Source organism: Salvelinus alpinus, chromosome 26 (assembly GCF_045679555.1).
Source record: "Salvelinus alpinus chromosome 26, SLU_Salpinus.1, whole genome shotgun sequence".
NCBI lineage: Eukaryota > Metazoa > Chordata > Actinopteri > Salmoniformes > Salmonidae > Salvelinus > Salvelinus alpinus.
Window position 1 is genome coordinate 19,198,298 of NC_092111.1, and position 21,536 is coordinate 19,219,833.

A 21,536-nucleotide genomic window follows, 5' to 3' on the forward strand; every position below is an offset into this window, starting at 1 on the left:
CAGAGTAAACACTTGGCTGTCAAAAGGACAACCTCGGATTCAATTGCCATTTGTCATCATTCTGCAAACACCCTCGATGCTCTTTCTCTCTTTTTCTGTAGAGAGCATTGGGGAAGGAGGGGTGGACAGACAGAGGCTCCGCTCCCTGTCCAGATCCGCTCCCCCTCCATCTAAAAAGCATTGTTGATCTAATATCACAGTGAGAGAGGAGGGCACTTCTATCTGACACCATTCTATCCGCATTTTCTGTAGCACAGATTTTGATCTGCAAATGCTTGAAGGTGCGTCCGTCTTTATTGATTTGGATACATTAACCTTTCGCTTGTGGAATAATTTTTTTTATACACAGCCTGTGTTCTTCATTGTTATAACATTGTTATAAAGTCAATGACTTTGGCGAGTATTGAGATGTATTCAACCCGATGGCTCAAAACATTTAATGAAGAACTTTTAACTTTTAAACGTTGTTGAAGTGGACCCCATGGGTGCTTATTCAGTGCCCCACAATAGTTCAAATCAAGTGTCATGCCACAAGGATCTGGGAATGTGTCAGTTCTCCATCTTCGTGTGTATGACTAATTCTGGCCATTTTGCGCATCCAGTTATTATAACATACCGGTGAAATCTTTAGCCTACCTGTCTATCGAATAGCGTGAAGATGACTTAGGTTATTATCGAATAATTATTAACTAATAATAGGATCGTGTGAGCTAAATAGCTCCATGTTTGAAATCTAAGAAGACACTGAACCAACTCCTACATTTTTTAAAGGTTTTTGTCAAATTCAATAGTTGCGTTTCTTTCTCCCATCCAGTGTAGGCATGCTGTTGAAGTCAACGGTGTGCAACTGCAACCCGCAGTTCGGGGCGTTCCTGCATGTGGACCCCAGCATGAACTAATGGAGCACGACATTTTCATGCTTGGGTGACACTTGAATGTGGGTCAAAGGGAAATAAAAGTATTATCTGAGTTTTTTTCGCCACCCACCCTAACGGATTCATCCTTACTAGCTAGCAGAAGCGACACTGGAAGCCAGTTTACTATGCTCCCGCATGCCCTCACCGTCGTTAACAGAACTGCCTCCCGCTAGCAGTACTTCGGGGGCGAAGGACACCGTACTAGTGTACGGTTAGCTAGTTGTTGTCACCCCGCCCCTTCTGTGGGATTTTGTCGGTGGCTGGCATCCAATATTATTATTAGCCGCAGGAAGTAGGGAGCACCCCCTGATAAATCACAATCATATTATAACAATATATTTTTAGAATATTTTCATTTCCCGACCAAATTAGTGAACTAGGCCTGTATTACTCCTGTTTGAGTGGAGGGGAGTGACAATATGCAGGAACGCCCCAATTGCGGGCAGTAATTTCACCCTTCTTGTTAGAGTGGGAGAGCAGAAAGGCTCTGGACAGGGTGAGTGGAAAGCTGGAAAGCCCCTCCCCGCTGATCGTAGCCTACGACGCGATGGTGCTTTAATTTCATTGTTTGAGTGGAGCTGCGCCCCGCTTGCATCCGCTGGGATCAAACAACCCCGACAGCGAGATCCCTTTTTGTCATAGAAATCAGACACTGCCTCTCAGTCACACGTGGGCTTCAGAAATGGTAAAAAGTTGAACATCCAGCCAGTACTTGTAATACAGAACGGATCAAGGAGATGCTGAGGACAATCTGAACAGTGTACGACAGGACTCTCTCCACGTATCACTCTCATCGGCAGTAGGATTCATATATTTGTATATAGCTGGTGTGCGCAGTCAATGCTCTGTAGCCTAAAGCATATGCATCACTTTTGTCACGCTTAGAAAAGTAGGCAATACGGGCGAGTTTGTTCTTCGTTTGAAATGGCAATCAAGTCCATTTCCGTGAGTGTCGCTCTGTAGAGTTTTTTGTTTTGAATGAATAAAAACTATATCACTGTTCTGGTTTCACATAGCATATTTGTAAAAAATGCCGGTTTTGGCACCACTAATTGTTTTCTTTGCGCTGCTCTGTTCAATCTCTGGGCGCGCGTCCGGATGCCCTCTCCGTTGCGAATGCTCAGAAGCCGCGCACACCGTCAAGTGTGTTTCCAAATATTTGCGGAGTGTCCCGTCCGGGATACCAGGGTACACGAGGAATCTGTTTATAACGGGAAATCAGATAAGCAGAATTGGACCAGAATCGTTCAAAGGGCTGGACAATTTAACCACGTTGTCACTGAGTAACAACAGGTAAGATAAAGATTGCACCCCCCAAAAATAAGACTTTTGTAGTTTGGACTACTTTTATTAGACTCACTTTCACAAGTTTATATTTCCCTCATGATTTGAAATATCACTGTGTTATTATAGCAAACACGTCAGAGTTTGTCTATATAGATTTTTTTATATTTGAATTTTCTCACACTTTTGAATGTGTCTTAGCATGAAACATTTGATGAGTAGTGTCCTGTTGTGTTGGGTAGTCTTGAATCAACCATGTGCCTACTATTGTGTTATTACTGTTATTATAGACCATGAGTGACTATACGTCCTCTGCTCCCACTGACCCTCCCTCCCTGCAGGATAACAGAGGTAGAGTCTCAGACGTTTTCCGGACTGCGTTCCCTCCGCTCTCTGGACCTGAGCTCCAACCAGCTGACTGTGATCAACCCAGAGGCCTTCACTGTTCCGGGCCACACCCTCAGGGAGCTCAACCTCAGCCGAGCTCTCTACAACCACTCCTCTGTCATGGACCTGGCTGTGTCTCTTCGCTGGTCCACCCTGGGGGAGATCCGGACCCTGGACCTGTCAGGGAACAGCCTGATCTACCTGCCCTCTCACACCTTCTCCTACATGGGGGGTCTGCGGAGGCTCATCCTGGCCAACAACTCCCTGGTGGCCCTCCACAATGGCACCTTCTCTGGGCTGGACTCTCTGGAGCAGCTGGATCTGACCTTCAACGCTCTGCGGACCATCCAGGAGGAAGGCCTGGCTGAGCTTGACTCGCTGTGTCCCGGGGCGAGACTCATTCTAGGGGAGAACCCCTGGACCTGTATCTGTGGCATGGAGCCCTTCGCTGCCTGGCTCAACTCCTCCCAGGGACATGTGGGGGACGCAGAGAGCCTGGTGTGTGCCTTCCCCCCAGGCATGAGGAACATCTCTCTGCTGAGGCTGGCGGCTGGGGTGGCTGGACAGGCTGGGGTGGGCGGGGACAGGGTGGCGCTGGGGTGCCAAAGGGTGGATGAGGGGGCGGACCTGGCCCTCCAGACTTCCTACGTGTTCCTGGGGATCGTCCTGGGCTTCGTGGGACTCGTCTTCCTCTTGGTCCTCTACCTCAACCGGCAGGGCATCAAGAAGAGGATCAATGACATGCGGGAAGCATGCACAGAGGTGTTGGAGGGATACCACTACCGCTACGAGCTCGATTCCGACCCCAGGCTCTCTCAGGTCTCCACCACAGCAGACATTTGATGATATCAAGACACTCAAGGGGCTTCCAATGATCCTTCTTTCATAATTGAAAACATTGGACTTTTTTTCTATTGCATTTATAGAGAAGATAATGTAAAAACTGTACATATGAATTGTCTGTAAATATAAACATACAGTAAGTATATAACTGGGCATTGCTATTGTTTTCCCAGTAGCTATGTCCATGATTAAAGCATGCACCGTCTGTCTGATCTGTATTCCTTCTCAACCAGTCCTCCCTTTTAGTCCACACATCGTCTGAGACTAGGGATTACCCCTGGCTAACAAATAAAGGGGCATGGACTGTGAAAGAGAACTGGTATATGGATGGGGGACTGACTGACTGTTCTTCTACATAGATTTCCCCCTCTTAAAAGAGGTGCTTCTCTGTCTGTCCTAGAGTGAAGTGTCATGTGAAACGACAATTGGACAGTATCATTTATGTATGTTTTGATTCTTGGAACTGAGAACAGATATGGATGAATATACTTAATTCATGAAGCTGAAGTAATAAAACTGAAGACTGTTCTTATACATTTCACCTGCTATGACTTCACTTGAATGTTGTTCTTTGAGGAGAGATCTTGTAAATGTATATACTATCTCTACCAAGCTCAAGTAAAGCCAAGTTAATCAGCCCATAAGATGCAGGTTGTGTGACACCAACCCCTGTGAAACTTGAAATTGCTCCATATTTCCTGTATGGGCCCTGGTCAAAAGTAGTGCACTTATAAAAGGAATAGGGTACCATTGGGACACAGACAATCTCTCATTGAGCTTTGAGGGCCAGCTCACCCCAGGACTGAGGAGCAGTTCTTTGGTCTTCTGTCCCTCTGCCCCAGGGTGCCTGAATGGAATCCCAGCAGATTAGTCTCCATAGCATTCCAAAGGAAGGAGAACCTCTCCTCTTAGCTCTCCTAAAATCAACTCTCTCTCTCTCTCTCTCTCTCTCTCTCTCTCTCTCTCTCTCTCTCTCTCTCTCTCTCTCTCTCTCTCTCTCTCTCTCTCTCTCTCTCTCTCTCTCTCTCTCTCTCTCTCTCTCTCTCTCTCTCTCTCTCTCTCTCTCTCTCTCTCTCTCTCTCTCTACCTCTCTCTCTCTCTCTCTCTCTACCTCTCTCTACCTCTCTCCACCACCTCTCTCTCTCTCTCTCTCTCTCTCTCTCTTCACAGAGATGAGATGAGTGGAAAAAGGAGGATTGTTCATTCAGTTCACACTGCACAGCCACAGTCATACAGCAACGGAAATCTCCAGTCCCTCTTTCATGAAAATGTGCTTTGTTTTAAGTTCTCTAGTTTTATTGTCAAGATGATGAGAACCAGGACGAGCCTGGGGCTATAGAACTGGAGCTGAGGCTGGGGCTATGAGGCTGGGGCTATAGGGCTGATGCTGGGGCTATAGGGCTGAGGCTGGGGCAACGGAAATCTCCAGTCCCTCTTTCATGAAAATGTGCTTTGTTTTAAGTTCTCTAGTTTTATTGTCAAGATGATGAGAACCAGGACGAGCCTGGGGCTATAGAACTGGAGCTGGGGCTATGAGGCTGAGGCTATAGGGCTGAAGCAGGGGCTATAGGACTGAGGCTGGGGCTATAGGACTGAGGCTGGGGCTATAGGGCTGAAGCAGGGGCTATAGGACTGAGGCTGGGGCTATAGAACTGGAGCTGGGGCTATGAGGCTGGGGCTATAGGGCTGAAGCAGGGGCTATAGGACTGAGGCTGAGGCTATAGGGCTGAAGCAGGGGCTATAGGACTGAGGCTGGGGCTATAGGGCTGAAGCAGGGGCTATAGGGCTGAGGCTGGGGCTATAGGGCTGAAGCAGGGGCTATAGGACTGAGGCTGGGGCTATAGGGCTGAAGCAGGGGCTATAGGGCTGAGGCTGGGGCTATAGGGCTGAAGCAGGGGCTATAGGACTGAGGCTGGGGCTATAGGGCTGAAGCAGGGGCTATAGGGCTGAGGCAGGGGCTATAGGGCTGAAGCAGGGGCTATAGGGCTGAGGCTGGGGCTATAGGGCTGAAGCAGGGGCTATAGGACTGAGGCTGGGGCTATAGGGCTGAAGCAGGGGCTATAGGACTGAGGCTGGGGCTATAGGGCTGAAGCAGGGGCTATAGGGCTGAGGCTGGGGCTATAGGGCTGATGCTGGGGCTATAGGGCTGAGGCTGGGGCAACGGAAATCTCCAGTCCCTCTTTCATGAAAATGTGCTTTGTTTTAAGTTCTCTAGTTTTATTGTCAAGATGATGAGAACCAGGACGAGCCTGGGGCTATAGAACTGGAGCTGAGGTTGGGGCTATGAGGCTGGGGCTATAGGGCTGATGCTGGGGCTATAGGGCTGAGGCTGGGGCAACGGAAATCTCCAGTCCCTCTTTCATGAAAATGTGCTTTGTTTTAAGTTCTCTAGTTTTATTGTCAAGATGATGAGAACCAGGACGAGCCTGGGGCTATAGAACTGGAGCTGGGGCTATGAGGCTGAGGCTATAGGACTGAGGCTGGGGCTATAGGACTGAGGCTGGGGCTATAGGGCTGAAGCAGGGGCTATAGGACTGAGGCTGAGGCTGAAGCAGGGGCTGGGGGTGCATGGGGCTGAGCCAAAAGCGAGCCCTCCTCCTCGAAGACAACAGCCGTTCCCTAAAGGAAGGAAAGCCTGGGTGGAGCTGAAGCTGTTTCTGTTCAGGGGACTTTTCAGTGATAGGATACAGATGAGTCTGGAATGCCAGCAACAGAGCAGACAGCAGCAGTTTCATTCAGAGGTCGAGGCCTGCTCTGCTCTTATTAACCAGTGCAGTGAAGGAACTGTTGTTGCCTTCCTTCTTACAACAGAAATATACTTAAGCAATAAGGCCAGAGGAGTTGTGGTATATGGCCAATATACCACGACTAAGGGTTGGTCTTAGGCACAACGCAACAAATATAAATTAGCAGTGGTATATTGGCCATATAGCACAAACCCCGGAGGAGCCTTATTGCTATTATAAACTTGTTACCAACATAAATAGAGCAGTAAAACAAAATGTTTTGTCAAACCCGTGGTATACGGTCTGATATACCATGGCTTTCAGCCAATCCAAATTCAGGGCTCAAACCACCCAGTTTATAGTATTTGTTATAAACTTCAATTATAATTCATTCCTCTACTGTTATCTGTGTTTTTTTAACCAATTTGTGAAGTGATAGTTGACCTAAATGGGATGTGTTGGGCGTACATATGAAGGGGGTTCTCTTTGAGATGTGCTCCTTGTCGTGATCTGTGATGTTTCTGTCATGATGTCTAAAGTCACAGTGAGAAACCTCCACTTGGTAATTGTTTAGCTAATGTTTAGTCTGGTGTGTGAAAACTAGAGAGGGAGAACAAAGCAACGGAGAACACATTTCTTATTTATGTCCCCATTTGAAGTTTACATTTTTTATTGCATGTTTTTTTAGTTGAATATAAAGCCTGGACATTGTGTAGAATCCTTTTAACCAATCTTGAAATTCTAAAAGCATATTTGAATGAGGTTTATCTTTTTATATATATTTGAATAAAAGCCTGTGTCAGCTTGGTTTTGCTGTGGTTTGCTGCTGGTAGAGAGAATAGAACAAAACACAATGGCTTGGTCTGAAATGCACCCTATTTTCTATATAGTGTACTACTTTTGACCATAGCCCTGGTTAAATGTAGTGCACTATATAGGAGTTAGGGTATCATTTCAAACAGACACAATAACTTCATAAAACAGGAAGGTGCTCTACTCTGCTATGGTTGAATTGAACAGAGTTTGACTCTCTCATTACTCTGACTCAACCGGCCCCCATCGCCGTATTGTTCCTCATTATCCTCTTGCAGAAAAGCTGACTCAATCCCTATGTGGCCGTGGTGATGTAGGACGTGTCACAGAGAAAGACCTAACTACGAGCAAAGCGCCACCACTAATTGCATTGTTGAGAGAGAGAGAGAGAGAGAGAGAGAGAGAGAGAGAGAGAGAGAGAGGGATGGAAGAGGAGAGATGCTGAGATGCCTTGTGACGTGATAGTAGCTAGCTCCTCCCCCCATCATGACTAGTGTGTGTCTGAAGTGGCACCCTATTCCCTATAGTACACTACTTTTGACGCCTATTCCCTATATAGTGCACTACATTGAACGAGGGACAGTGCACTATATAGGGAATAGGGTGCCATTTTGGCAATCTGATGCAGCAGCCATTATCAGTGAAGTGTCATCATTCTTAATAACGGCCACTGGGAAGGAAATCCATGAGAAGTAGGCCTATTTCCTTTTGCCTTTATGCAATGTGTCACGACGAGCAAAGCAATTTAGTAGTGCACTATAAAGCAAATAGGGTGCAATTTGGGACTAAGACAGAAGGACTGAACAGAGATTGGTGACTGTTGGTCATTACTTGCTCCTCAGGTTATTACTGGGTGGATCTGTGACTGGGTTCGATTAACATACTCATGAGGTCTGAAAAATCAATGGTGTCACTTTTCAATAGGTTGGGCTGCAAAGTTGTCACGGCAGGGAAGGAAGAGCAGAGAGAGTGTTAGATAGCTAGAGAGAGTGTGTGCGAGAGAGAGAGAGAAGAGAAAGAGATAAAGAGAGAAATATATTTAATATAAACTGGCCCTGTCTCTCTCCATGGCGTCCTCTGCACCAGAGGAACACAGGCTAGCTAGTTAAAACCACTATACAAGTTAAACAAATGAATTGCTGTTGTTTTGTTGTTGTTTTGTGTTGTATGATGATGAAAAATCATGTTTACATCCCCACATAGAGATGATTGCCACAATTACACCACTGAATGTGGCAATCAAAAACTGCTATGTCTCTCTCCCACATGGCAGTTGCTGTTTCAGAGAGACAATCCCTGGTTTATAATTGGATTTTCATTTATTCTTTTCCTATTCCAGCAACAAACTGTTTTTTTTCTACTTCTTGAATGGTACAAAAGTTTTGCAAGACCACTGGGCAGCTTTTGAAGAGGCAACTTTCATATTTTATTATATTCACTAATCTCTGCTATGCAGTTTGGCTATTAAATAGAGAGAGAAAGAAGGGAAAGAAGTATTTTGATGGTTCTAAGTTACTTCTGAAAACCTTCCTCTCAGGCAATTAGCCACTTATATGAGCCCTTTCATTTGGGGAACATCTTGGCGCCATTAACTGGGTTTAATCGCCATGATAGAGAATATGGCTTAAAAGTGAATCCCACATCTGTGAGAAATTGAACATGTAAAAAAAAAAAGACCACAACAGTCAGCGGCATGATGACAAAGACAAAGTGGCATCCACTTGGCTGCAGGCTATGGTATGGCAAACAGACAGACAGAGCTCTGGAGGAGGAGCAACTTTCTGTCTCTCTTCCTCCCTCCCTCCTAACTCTCTCTCTCTCTTCCTCCCTCCCTCCTAACTCTCTTTCTCTCTTCCTCCCTCCCTCCTAACTCTCTCTCTCTCTTCCTCCCTCCCTCCTAACTCTCTTTCTCTCTTCCTCCCTCCCTCCTAACTCTCTTTCTTTCTTCCTCATTCTCTACCCGTCTGTTCACCTTTTCTTCCATTTTCTCTCTCTCTCTCTGTCTCTCTCTCTCTCTCTCTGTGTGACACACTGTGAAAGATCTGTAGCCCCTGGTCTCTGCCCAGAAGTGGACCAAGTCTGACACCTTTGTAGCGAACACCCCCCCCCCCCCCCTTACATGACCAGCACCTCGACGGAACCACAATCAGTTAGAATGACCATACCAATAACATACAATATGTTACTGTAAAAATCCCGTACTTTACATTTGGTGGCTCTCATATATACAGTGGGGAGAACAAGTATTTGATACACTGCCGATTTTGCAGATTTTCCTACTTAAAAAGCATGTAGAGGTCTGTAATTTTTATCATAGGTACACTTCAACTGTGAGAGACGGAATCTAAAACAAAAATCCCGAAAATCACATTGTAGGATTTTTAAGTAATTAATTAGCATTTTATTGCATGACATAAGTATTTGATACATCAGAAAAGCAGAACTTAATATTTGGTACAGAATCCTTTGTTTGCAATTACAGAGATCATACGTTTCCTGTAGTTCTTGACCAGGTTTGCACACACTGCAGCAGGGATTTTGGCCCAATCCTCCATACAGACCTTCTCCAGATCCTTCAGGTTTCGGGGCTGTCGCTGGGCAATACGGACTTTCAGCTCCCTCCAAAGATTTTCTATTGGGTTCAGGTCTGGAGACTGGCTAGGCCACTCCAGGACCTTGAGATACTTCTTACGGAGCCACTCCTTAGTTGCCCTGGCTGTGTGTTTCGGGTCGTTGTCATGCTGGAAGACCCAGCCACGACCCATCATCAATGCTCTTACTGAGGGAAGGAGGTTGTTGGCTAAGATCTCGCAATACATGGCCCCATCCATCCTCCCCTCAATACGGTGCAGTCGTCCTGTCCCCTTTGCAGAAAAGCATCCCCAAAGAATGATGTTTCCACCTCCATGCTTCACGGTTGGGATGGTGTTCTTGGGGTTGTACTCATCCTTCTTCTTCCTCCAAACACGGCGAGTGGAGTTTAGACCAAAAAGCTCTATTTTTGAATCATCAGACCACATGACCTTCTCCCATTCCTCCTCTGGATCATCCAGATGGTCATTGGCAAACTTCAGACGGGCCTGGACATGCGCCTGCTTGAGCAGGGGGACCTTGTGTGCGCTGCAGGATTTTAATCCATGACGGCGTAGTGTGTTACTAATGGTTTTCTTTGAGACTGTGGTCCCAGCTCTCTTCAGGTCATTGACCAGGTCCTGCCGTGTAGTTCTGGGCTGATCCCTCACCTTCCTCATGATCATTGATGCCCCACGAGGTGAGATCTTGCATGGAGCCCCAGACCGAGGGTGATTGACCATCATCTTGAACTTCTTCTATTTTCTTCTATTTTCTAATAATTGCGCCAACAGTTGTTGCCTTCTCACCAAGCTGCTTGCCTATTGTCCTGTAGCCCATCCCAGCCTTGTGCAGGTCTACAATTTTATCCCTGATGTCCTTACACAGCTCTCTGGTCTTGGCCATTGTGGAGAGGTTGGAGTCTGTTTGATAGTGTGTGGACAGGTGTCTTTTATACAGGTAACGAGTTCAAACAGGTGCAGTTAATACAGGTAATGAGTGGAGAACAGGAGGGCTTCTTAAAGAAAAACTAACAGGTCTGTGAGAGCCGGAATTCTTACTGGTTGGTAGGTGATCAAATACTTATGTCATGCAATAAAATGCAAATGAATTACTTAAAAATCATACAATGTGATTTTCTGGATTTTTGTTTTAGATTCTGTCTCTCACAGTTGAAGTGTACCTATGATAAAAATTACAGACCTCTACATGCTTTGTAAGTAGGAAAACCTGCAAAATCGGCAGTGTATCAAATACTTGTTCTCCCCACTGTATCACAGTATGTCCACGGCCATGGTTCCACCAATTGATTGAAATTGAAGAGCAAGCTCCTCTACCCATTTAACCATCCCTCCATGGACATATCATATTTACCCAGCCGTATCTGTATCTATATAGCCTGGTGCAACAATAATAGGAGTTGGCTATACATACAAACAGATCTTGGACCATGCACACTAGTGTCTCCTGTCCAGCATGTCAATCCTGAGACAATAGACAGCTACAGAACCACAGAGGGATTGGCCCATCTATTGTTCTGGTGCTCACTTGATCAATGGCAGCTAGTAGTGTTTGCCAGAGGGTGGAAGAGCAGGGAGAGGTGGGAGAGAAGTTTTTACAGCTGAAGCAATACACCCATTAAAGCAAGGCGGCCTCCCACTCATCACTTTCAGAAGGGCCTGCTGTATCAGCACACACAAAGGCTGCGTACACACAGGCAGAACAATTCAGATCTTTTTGCCAATTATTTGCATATCTGATATCTATCGCTAATGTGTAAACAGCAACAAATAAAACACATGGAATCTGATTGTTTAACTTCAGATTTATACCACATCCATATGTGGATCTGAATCCTGATACAAACCTGATCCTCCATATGCAACTTCTGTCTGGATGCTCAAATCAGATTTCTTTGTTTCTGAAATAGTTTTTTTTGCACATGACCTGCCATTGCCATGACAACCACCTCAAAATGTAAAGGAACTGTGACAGGAAATGAGAATTGCAACTGTGTGCTTCTTCAGTGTTAGTTAATGCGCAAATCTGATATTGGGCACATGTAAAACCGAGTGTGGACACTCAGAAAAAACATTGGATATAGAAAGAAAATCAAATGTGTGTTGTTAGGGTGGCTGTGTAAACAAAGTCTTATACACACACGCACAGGCACGCACACACACAAGCTCTGGTTGTTGCTGAAGCGTTCAGATCTCCTCTCTCCAAAGAAGGGTCTGGATAAACGGCGGGGTCAATGTAAATTGTCCAGGTGGTCCAGGTGATTAATTGTTCAGCAGTCTTATGGCTTGGGGGTAGAAGCTGTCTCATCGGGTCCTTAGCTTACTGATGAGCTTTGAGGGCACTGTGGTGTTGAATGCTGAGCTGTAGTCAATGAACAGCATTCTTACATAGGTGTTCCTTTTTGTCCAGGTGGGAAAGGGCAGTGTGGAGTGCGATTGAGATTCCGTCATCTGTGGATCTCTTGGGGCGGTATGCAAATTGGAGTGTGTCGAGGGTTTCCGGCATGATGGTGTTGATGTGAGCCATGACCAGCCTTTCAAAGCACTTCATTGCTACCGACATGAGTGCAACGGTGCGGTAATCATTTAGGCAGGTTACCTTCACTTCCTCGGGTACAGGGACTATGGTGGTCTGTTTGAAACATGTTGGTATTAAAGACTCGGTCAGGGAGAAGTTGAAAATGTGAGTGAAGACACTTGCCAGTGGGTCAGCGCATGCTTTGAGTACACGCCCTGGTAATCCGTCTGGCCCTGCGGCTTTGTGAATGTTGACCTGTTTAAAGGTTTTGCTCACATCAGCTACGGAGAGCGTGATCACACAGTCATCCGGAATAGCTGGTGCTTTCATGCATGCTTCAGTGTTGCTTGCCTCGAAGCATGCATAAAAGGCATTTAGCTCGTCTCGTAGGCTTGCGTCACTGGGCAGCTCGCGGCTGGGTTTCCCTTTGTAGTCTGCCACATCCGACAAGCATCAGAGCCAGTGTAGCAGCGACAACTGTCAGGTGAAGCAGCCACAACTGTCAGGTGAAGCAGCCACGACTGTCAGGTGAAGCAGCCACAACTGTCAGGTGAAGCAGCCACAACTGTCAGGTGAAGCAGCCACAACTGTCAGGTGAAGCAGCCACAACTTTCAGGTGAAACAGCCACAACTGTCAGGTGAAGCAGCCAGTAAGAGTAATAATAATAGTGCTATCTACCCAAAAGTAATAGAACACCTCTGGTATCACAAGACTTCCATCCACTACAGATTGTTCGACTAGGGGATTGAGCTCTCATAGAATTAGAAACAAAGGCATTTGGTAAAAACAAAAACAGTCATTTGAATGAGAGAGAAAGAGTCAAGTAAAATAATGCAACCACGCTGATGTGGCTTCCCTCTGAAGTCGTCACAAACACACTGTCGTGTCTTTGGCTATGCCAGATTAATTGCTATGACATGCTATTCTATAAAATAATTTCTCCGTAATTAATATTACCTGATTGAACTAATCATGTAAATGTAATTAACTAGAGAGGGACACCACGAAATAATATTTATAGAGCTGTTATCTTCCGAATAAACACTTAAAGATTTAGTAATATTTTACATCCATAGCAGTCACATTAATCGTCATTTTATTCAGTCTCATCTGAAAGTTGTAAATCCTTGGTTATCTGCAAGAATCCTGGCTAACAAGTTGAATCAGCAATACAAAATTGGGTTTAATTATTTATTTACTAAATACCTAACTAATCACACAGAATCACACATACACAATTAAATCATAACTTGATTACAAATTGCCGTCATAAAGGAAAACGTCCCTAGCGGGCGGAATAGATATGACAGCTTGTTACACAAAGGGAAGGGGCTGAGTTTTAGTGAAAGCGCGGGAGACTGGGACAGAGGCGAAGCTGTACTATCGTAAATACAGTATCTGATGCATTCTAAATTACCGCCCATCTAGAAAAGGAAAATGCAATAAATATTTACTCTGAGCTGCGCTTCAGTAGGTTGGTGGTAGATGGAAGACCGTCTTGCCAAACCGAGTCCTCTGTCCTTTGAAGAATGTCTCTGGTGGTCACTGGATACGTTGGAGTAACGTCGATGTGTAGTAGACGGGATACTCTGAATGTCCTTCCTAACCTGCGTTTGTAGCAGCTGTTGCTAACTCAACGGCTAGGAGGTATCACTTCTGTAGTGAATACGAGTTCAAAGTTCATACCATTTGCAACCAAAGTCCATGCTGATGTTGGCTTAGTTCTGTAGTTATTATCTGAACCATTCTGACATCGGATCGTCATCCTAATGTACCCGGAACAGGAAGTTATATTTTTGTCAATGGCTTATATAGTGGAGGGAGAGGGGTGTGTCTGAAAAGTTTATAACCCATGTCTCTTCACAGGGGCGGGCCCCTGGTTGAGCAGAAGCCCAAACTTATGAAAACCCAAATCTCTCATTTGGAAGCTAAAATTACATTTAATCTCTTCACAAATAATTTCATATTCAAACATTTGAATTAAACAACAATTCCATGTGAATCCGATACCTCTGACGTTTAGACTTTCCACAGTAGAGTTTATGTAATTCTGTCATTGATGAGAATGTGTCAGAGGGCAACCGAACTGACATAATATACCTTAAGTACCACCGCATATGTTCAGTTGGTCAGATTACCAGAATATAGTTCATTTCCCCCCAACTTCTGATGTTCCCAGAATCTCTGTTAACAAAGGGGTTTTCTTATGTCACATCAGTTATAGTAGGGAGAGGGAAAAAGGGGGAAAGAGGTATTTATGACTGTCATAAACCTACCCCCAGGCCAACGTCATGACAACACCGTCATTGATCTGAGAAGTGACAACAACTGTAAATGCACCACCATTTCTGCAGACTCTTATAAATCCTTCTCCAGCCCTTCTCCTCACGGCCTCTGTAGCATAGCACAGCCGTGACCAGCTTCAGGCTCTGTTGTGGGCATAGCCCTCTCCCAGCTAAGTGTGTGTGTGTGTGTCTGTCCATCTGTGTATATGTGTCTGTCCATGTGTGTGTGTGCGTCCGTGAGTTTGTGTGTGTGCGCGTGCGCGTGTGTGTATTTGTATGACGGCCCCTTTGTTTGTCTGTCCATGTGGCTTGTAAGAAGTTATGTTCTGTTATAGTTATTATTTAGACAGTCTGTTTTTCCTTCTCTGTCCTCCTAACTCTCCACACACACAAGCACGGACTGACGCACGCACACACGGCCATACGTCTCTCTTCATCTCTGCCAATTACCTTACAGATTAGAGGATCTGCCATCGCAATTCATACCAGGCTTTTTGCTTTCTGTCCTACATACCATGACCGTCGAGTCTGGTGTCATTTGATCTGATCATGTCCTTTCTATTGTGTTGCTGTGGAGGATTGGAAATAAAAGCAATATGGTGGAGGAGGAGGATTGGTTGGGTTTGTTCTCCCTAAGAAATATGGTTTCTCTTTTTAAATATGGCATTTTCCAGGAAGGAGGAACACAGTCTGAAGATGAATTGGTCGTAAAACACAATCAAGCCAACGATTGATTTGAGCAATCCAACGCTAAGCCATTATGCAATTCATCATCTAGAGAAAAAACTCCTGCCATTAGTCCTCTTGGAGCACAGACAATGTACGTTCAGAAAGTATTCATACAGCCTGAATTGAATGATGTTTTTCGAAATTTTTACAAATTAATTAAAAATGAAAAGCTGAAACCCTAACCCCTTTGTTGAGGCAACGCTAAATGAGTTCAGGAGTAAAACATGTGATTAACAAGTCACATAATAAGTTACAGTTGAATTCGGAAGTTTACATACAATTAGGTTGGAGTCATTAAAACTCCTTTTTCAACCACTTCACAAATTTCTTGTGAACAAACTATAGTTTTGGCAAGTCGGTTAGGACATCTAGTTTGTGCATAACATAAGTAATTTCTCCAACTATTGTTTACAGACAGATTATTTCACTTATAATTCACTGTATCACATTCCAGTGGTTCAGAAGTTTACATACACAAAGTTGACATCATTCCCTCTTCTATTATTCTGACATTTCACATTCTTAAAATAAAGTGGTGATCAAAACTGACCTAAAACAGGACATTTTTACTAGGATTAAATGTCAGGAATTCTGAAAAACTGAGTTTAAATGTATTTGTCTAAGCCTAACTTCCGACTTCAACTATACATGGACAGTGAATTTCAAACACACTATTCAACTCGCAAAGAAGGACACCTACTGTATTGGTAGATGTGTAAAAAAAATACATTAAATATCCCTTTAAGCATGGTGAAGTTATTAATTACACTTTGGATGGTGTATCAATACACCCAGTCACTACAACAACACAGTGTAACGGTTCTCTTCGTCTGAGGAGGAGTAGGAAATATCGGACCAATGTGCAGCGTGGTAAGTGTCCATAATTAGATTTTTAATAAATCCAATGAACACAGAACAAAATAACAAAAAACTCGAACAAACAACCGAAACAGTTCTGTATGGTGAAACACAGACACAGAAATTAACTACCCACAACCCATAGTGGGAAAACAGGCTACCTAAGTATAATTCTCATTCAGAGACAACGATCGACACCTGCCTCTGATTGAGAACCATACTAGGCCAAACACATAGAAATATAACACACAGAACAAAACATAGAATAACAAAATAGAATACCCACCCCACCCCAGCCGAAATGGCGTACCGGAGACCAAACACGCTGGGCCGGCACAATACGCCCTGGCTGGATGCCCACACTCGCATAGCACTTGCGGGGGGCTGGCCTATAGCCCACCGGGCTATGAGCGCATACTGGCGACACCGTGCGCTTGACTGCATAACACGGTGCCTGACCAGTACTGCGCTTCTTCCGGTAAGCACGGGGGGTTGGCTCAGGTCTAACACCTGACTCCGCCAATCTCCCCGTGTGTCTATCTCCCCCAATTTTGGGGGGGGGGTCTGCCTCTCGTGCCTGTTGCGCTGCCTTACCTCATACCACCGCCGCTCAGCTTTTGCTGCCTCCAGTTCTTCCTTGGGGCGGCGATATTCCCCAGCCTGTGCCCAGGGTCCCTTACCGTCTAGTATCTCCTCCCAAGACCAGGAGTCCAGAACCCTCTGCTCCTGGCTACCACGCTGCTTGGTCCTTTTTTGGTGGGTAGTTCTGTAACGGCTTTCGTTGGTGGAAGGAGAGGAGGACCAAAATGCAGCGTGGTGCGTATCCATAATATCGTTTAATCGAGAATGAATACAAAATACAAAAAGAACAAGAGAATAAATGAAAACCCGCACAGTCCCGTATGGTGCAAACACTGAAACAGAAAATAACTAACCACAACCCATAGTGGGAAAACAGGCTACCTAAGTATGATTCTCAATCAGAGACAACGATCGACACCTGCCTCTGATTGAGAACCATACTAGGCCAAACACATAGAAATATACACACAGAACAAAACATAGAAAAAACAACATAGAATGCCCACCCCAACTCACACCCTGACCAAACTAAAATAAAGACATAAAAAAGGAACTAAGGTCAGAACGTGAGACACAGGTGTCCTTCCTAACTCAGTTGCTGGACAGGAAGGAAACCGCTCAGGGATTTCACCATGAGACCAATGGTGACTTTAAAGCAGTTACAGAGTTTAATGGCTGTGACAGGAGAAAACTGAGGATGGATCAACAACATCGTAGTTACTCCACAATACAGTACTAAACTAAATGACAGAGTGAAAAGAAGGAAACCTGTACAGAAAAAAATATTTGAAACATGCGTCCTGTTTGCAACAAGGCGCTAAAGTAATTCTGCAAAAAATGGGACAAAACAATGAACTTTTTAACCTGAATACAAAGTGTTATGTTTGGGGCAAATCCAATACAACACATTAATTAATACCACTCTCCATATTTTCAAGCATGGTGGTGGCTGCATCATGTTATGGGCAACGGTCCCTCTAAACTGCGCGTGTGCTGTAGCCCCTAGACTGCCGAGCAGATCCCCGGGACTGCCATGCAGGGCAATTCAAGCAAAGCTAATATGCGGTGATAATGTATTGGGCCTATAGCTTACTGCACAAACCTCATTGCTACAGTACTGTTTTAATTGGTTCATGTTGTATAGGCTTATGTTTTTTAAGTCATGCTAAAACAAATCTGAGCCGTAGATCTCAGCTTGCATTTTGACTGAGAAAGTGATCTTCACTCAGAAAAGGTTAGTCACCACTCTTCTATTTTTCCTGTTAAAACCTTTTCTCAATAGGGGGGGGCGCTGTTCTCACTTTGTAAAAAATCGTTCCCAAATTAAACTGCCTCGTACTCAATTCTTGCTCGTACAATATGCATATTATTATTACTATTGGATATAAAACACTCTCTAGTTTCTAAAACCGTTTGAATTATATCTGTGAGTAAAACAGAACTCATTTTGCAGCAAACTTCCTGTCAGGAAGTGAGAAATCTGAAATCGAGGGCTCTGTTCCAGGGTCAGTTTATTAATTTGCATGGACTCTATGGGTCTACATGCACTGCATACACCTTCCCCTAGATGTCAGTAGGCAGTGAGAATTGGAATGGGGTGTATAGCTCTATCTGAGGCCGAATAAGACCTGTTGGAATGACGCGACCACTCTTTAATTTCTTCACCATGGCAGGAATCGGTCACCTGGATTGCGTTCTGAAAAGCTGTCGTTATAGGCGTTAGATATATCCGGCTCTGATTTTATTTGATGTGTTAACATCAACTAGTTATATTAAACCGACTTATATCAGTTTATATAAGTTTATTCCGATTTTCGGTATTTTCTTTGTGATGCGTTCTGGGGATTTGGACACTTCTGTGCCGCATGGCTAAAGTTGGCTAGCGTTCTACAGATGAAGACGACATTCTACAACCGAGCAACGATTATTCTGGACAAAGGACAACTTGTACAATATTCTGATGGAAGCTCATCAAATAGTAGGAACGATTTATGATGTTTTTTCGTATATCTGTCGAAAATGTTTAGACGTAATTTGGGCGCTGATTTTGGGCGCTGTATCGCTATAACGTAAGCTGTAAGTCGTACTAAAGTTAATTTAAAAAATCTAACACAGCGGTTGCATTAAGAACTAGTGTATCTTTAATTTGCTGTCCAACATGTATTTTTTAGTAAAGCTTATGATTAGTTATTTGATTAGAATGGGTGCCTCTCCAAGATTTCTCCGGACAATATTTCTGCATTTTCACTACGTATTCACATTGTTCAACCACGATTTGTGCCACTAAATATGCACATTTTCGAACAAACCATATATGTATTGTGTAATATGATGTTATAGGACTGTCATCTGATGAAGTTTGAGAAGGTTAGTGAAAAAATTAATATCTTTTGCTGGTTTATTCGCTATCGCTAACGTGTCTTGAATGAATGCGGCTGTGTGGTAGGCTATTGTAGTAAGCTAATATAATGCTATATTGTGTTTTCGCTGTAAAACACTTAAAAAATCTGAAATATTGGCTGGATTCACAAGATGTTTCTCTTTCATTTGCTGTACACCGTGTATTTTTCATAAATGTTTTATGATGAGTATTTAGGTATTTCACGTTGGTTTCTGTAGTTATTCTAGCTGCTTTGGTGAGACTACTGCAATGTAAAACTATGATTTATACCTGAAATATGCACAAAAGGTGTACATTTCAAGACATCTTAGAAATGAAAGTCAGGTAAAAAGCTTTTTTTTGTCTTAAAAAGACAGCATTTTCAGTCACCTCCTTGTCTGAAGGACAATTGGATAAATAGGTTCATGTCAAGCCCTGCATGTTTTTTTTCAAAAGTCTCATGGAATGTAGGCCAACATTGAACACCACACATGTGGAAACGGTCAAGGTCTCACACGCTGATCTGTTTCACCTGTCTTTGTGGTTGTCTCCACCCCCCTCCAGGTGTCGCCCATCTTCCCCATTATCCCCTGTGTATTTATACATGTGTTCTCTGCTTGTCTGTTGCCAGTTCGTCTTGTCAAGCCTACCAGCGTGTTTTTCGTACTTCTTCGTACTTCTTGTTTTCTTGAGCCACTGTTTTCTAGTTATTCCAGTTTTGATCATTCTGCCTGCCCTGACCTTGAGCCTGCCTGCTGTTCTGTACCTTTTAACACTGCCCTGGATTACTGACCTCTGCCTGCCCTGAGCCTGCCTGCCATTCTGTACCTTACAGACTCTGCCCTGTACTATCGATCTCTGCCTGCCCTTGACCTGTCGTTTGCCTGCCCACTGTTTTATAATAAACGTATGCTATTCGATTTGTCTGAATCTGGCTCTTATCCTGAGTCGTGATACAAGGGGTATGGATCATTTCTGAAGGCACTCCTGGCTAAATGACTGTGTTGTCTGTGAGTAATATCATGGTCTTGACCGGTTTTTAAAGTAAAGAAAGAGACATTGGAAACTCCTAGCCCACTTTATCATCTAATTCATGCAGCAATTGCCTGGTATCTGCTATTGAGTTGAGCCGTTAGGACACAGGGCCAAAGACGATACAAGACATTAATCTGGGAACAGCAGTCATCTCAACACATCAGGGATCAATTCCCCTTCCCTCTCATTAAAGGTCCAATGCAGAAGGTTTTATCTCCATATCAATTCATTTCTGGGTAACAATGAAGTACTTTACTCTTGATTTGTGATGGCCTTACATTTCCTCACACAGCACATATCTGTCTTGTGAAATTATTATAGATATCAATTTACCAGTATGTGTAGTTTACTGAGTCAATCGGGACCATTTAAATGCACAAATAAAATGACAAATGTTTATGTAAAATTATTGTTATTGTGGTTGAGAGAAAATCTAGATTTAACATTGCTGGCTATTATTGTTTCAGTAAATGTTATCGTGGTTTAAAAAAAACAATGCTTCTGTAACACTAGAACTCTGGGATGGACATGGACAGGGCTTTGCTTCACTTGTCATTCTGATGATGAATCTGTGACCAGTGTGGTCACAGCTGTAGGCGTGGCTCTCTATAGGTAGCTTGACCTCTCACCTGCAGGGGGAGGAGTCTTAAGCTTGTTATTTCTCAGGTTACTATTACCTTCATTTCTTCACCACAACGACCAGATGCCGAAGCGGAAGGGGGTCTGGCACGCCCGACAGGGATCTGAAGAACCTGATTAGCCGGAAGGAGAAGAACATTCTGAAGGTCAAAGGGCAGATATTCCAGAGAGGAGATGAGAGGAGACACCATCTGCCTGGTGCTGTGCTGACGGTCTCTTGTCTCTCTCTGAATTCTACTACTGACATAAAGACACATAACAGACAAAGACAGTCAGTAATGTAGGAATATACTGTACATCCATCAACCTCTAACAATTCAATGAAACCTGCCTATTGCAAATATCCATCTTTAAGATTGTAGGAAAGTCGGAAGTTGACCCTCCTTGTAGACTAATACACTAGTCATGCACATAAATTAGATGACAGTTCTGCATGCCTCCATGGTCTCCTGCCTGCATGCCATTTGTAACCAGGTTCCCTATGGATTAAGAGACCTCTGTCTTGGCATGCCACAGATCCTAGCCTGTGTCTCATATCTGGTTGAACTGTCTTGGCAACTCCAATACAACACAAACAAATGTGGGCTCCTGGAGAAGCCAGGAGAACCGAAAGCCATGAGGGTCACCAATGTATGTCAACAACAACAACAACAACAACAACAACAACAACAACAACAACAACAACAACAACAACAACAACAACAACAACAACTACTACTACTACTACTACTACTACTACTACTACTACTACTACTACTACTACTACTACTACTACTATCACTACTACTACTACTACTACTACTACTATTAATACCACTACTATCACTACTACCACTACTACCACTACTAGCACTACTACCACTACTACTATCACTACTACTACTACCACTACCACTACTACTACTACTACTACTACTACTACTACTACTACTACTACTACTACTACTA

At 44.0% G+C, this 21,536-nt stretch overlaps 1 protein-coding gene across 1 annotated transcript; it reads left to right on the forward strand.

Moving 5' to 3' along the window:
* The first annotated feature begins 1,183 nt into the window (after positions 1–1,183).
* LOC139554871 (trophoblast glycoprotein-like) lies at positions 1,184–3,970 on the forward strand. The gene is made up of 2 exons (XM_071368096.1): positions 1,184–2,210; positions 2,543–3,970. Exons 1-2 carry the CDS (start codon positions 1,948–1,950, stop codon positions 3,429–3,431), a joined length of 1,152 nt encoding a protein of 383 aa, XP_071224197.1. The 5' UTR covers positions 1,184–1,947; the 3' UTR covers positions 3,432–3,970.
* Positions 3,971–21,536: the final 17,566 nt, after the last annotated feature.

Coding starts and splice junctions, on each gene's coding strand:
- LOC139554871 (XM_071368096.1), top strand. CDS start 1,948: ATGCCGGTTTTGGCACCACTAATTGTTTTCTTTGCGCTGCTCTGTTCA. Junction 2,211..2,542: donor TTGTCACTGAGTAACAACAG/GTAAGATAAAGA, acceptor CCCTCCCTGCAG/GATAACAGAGGTAGAGTCTC.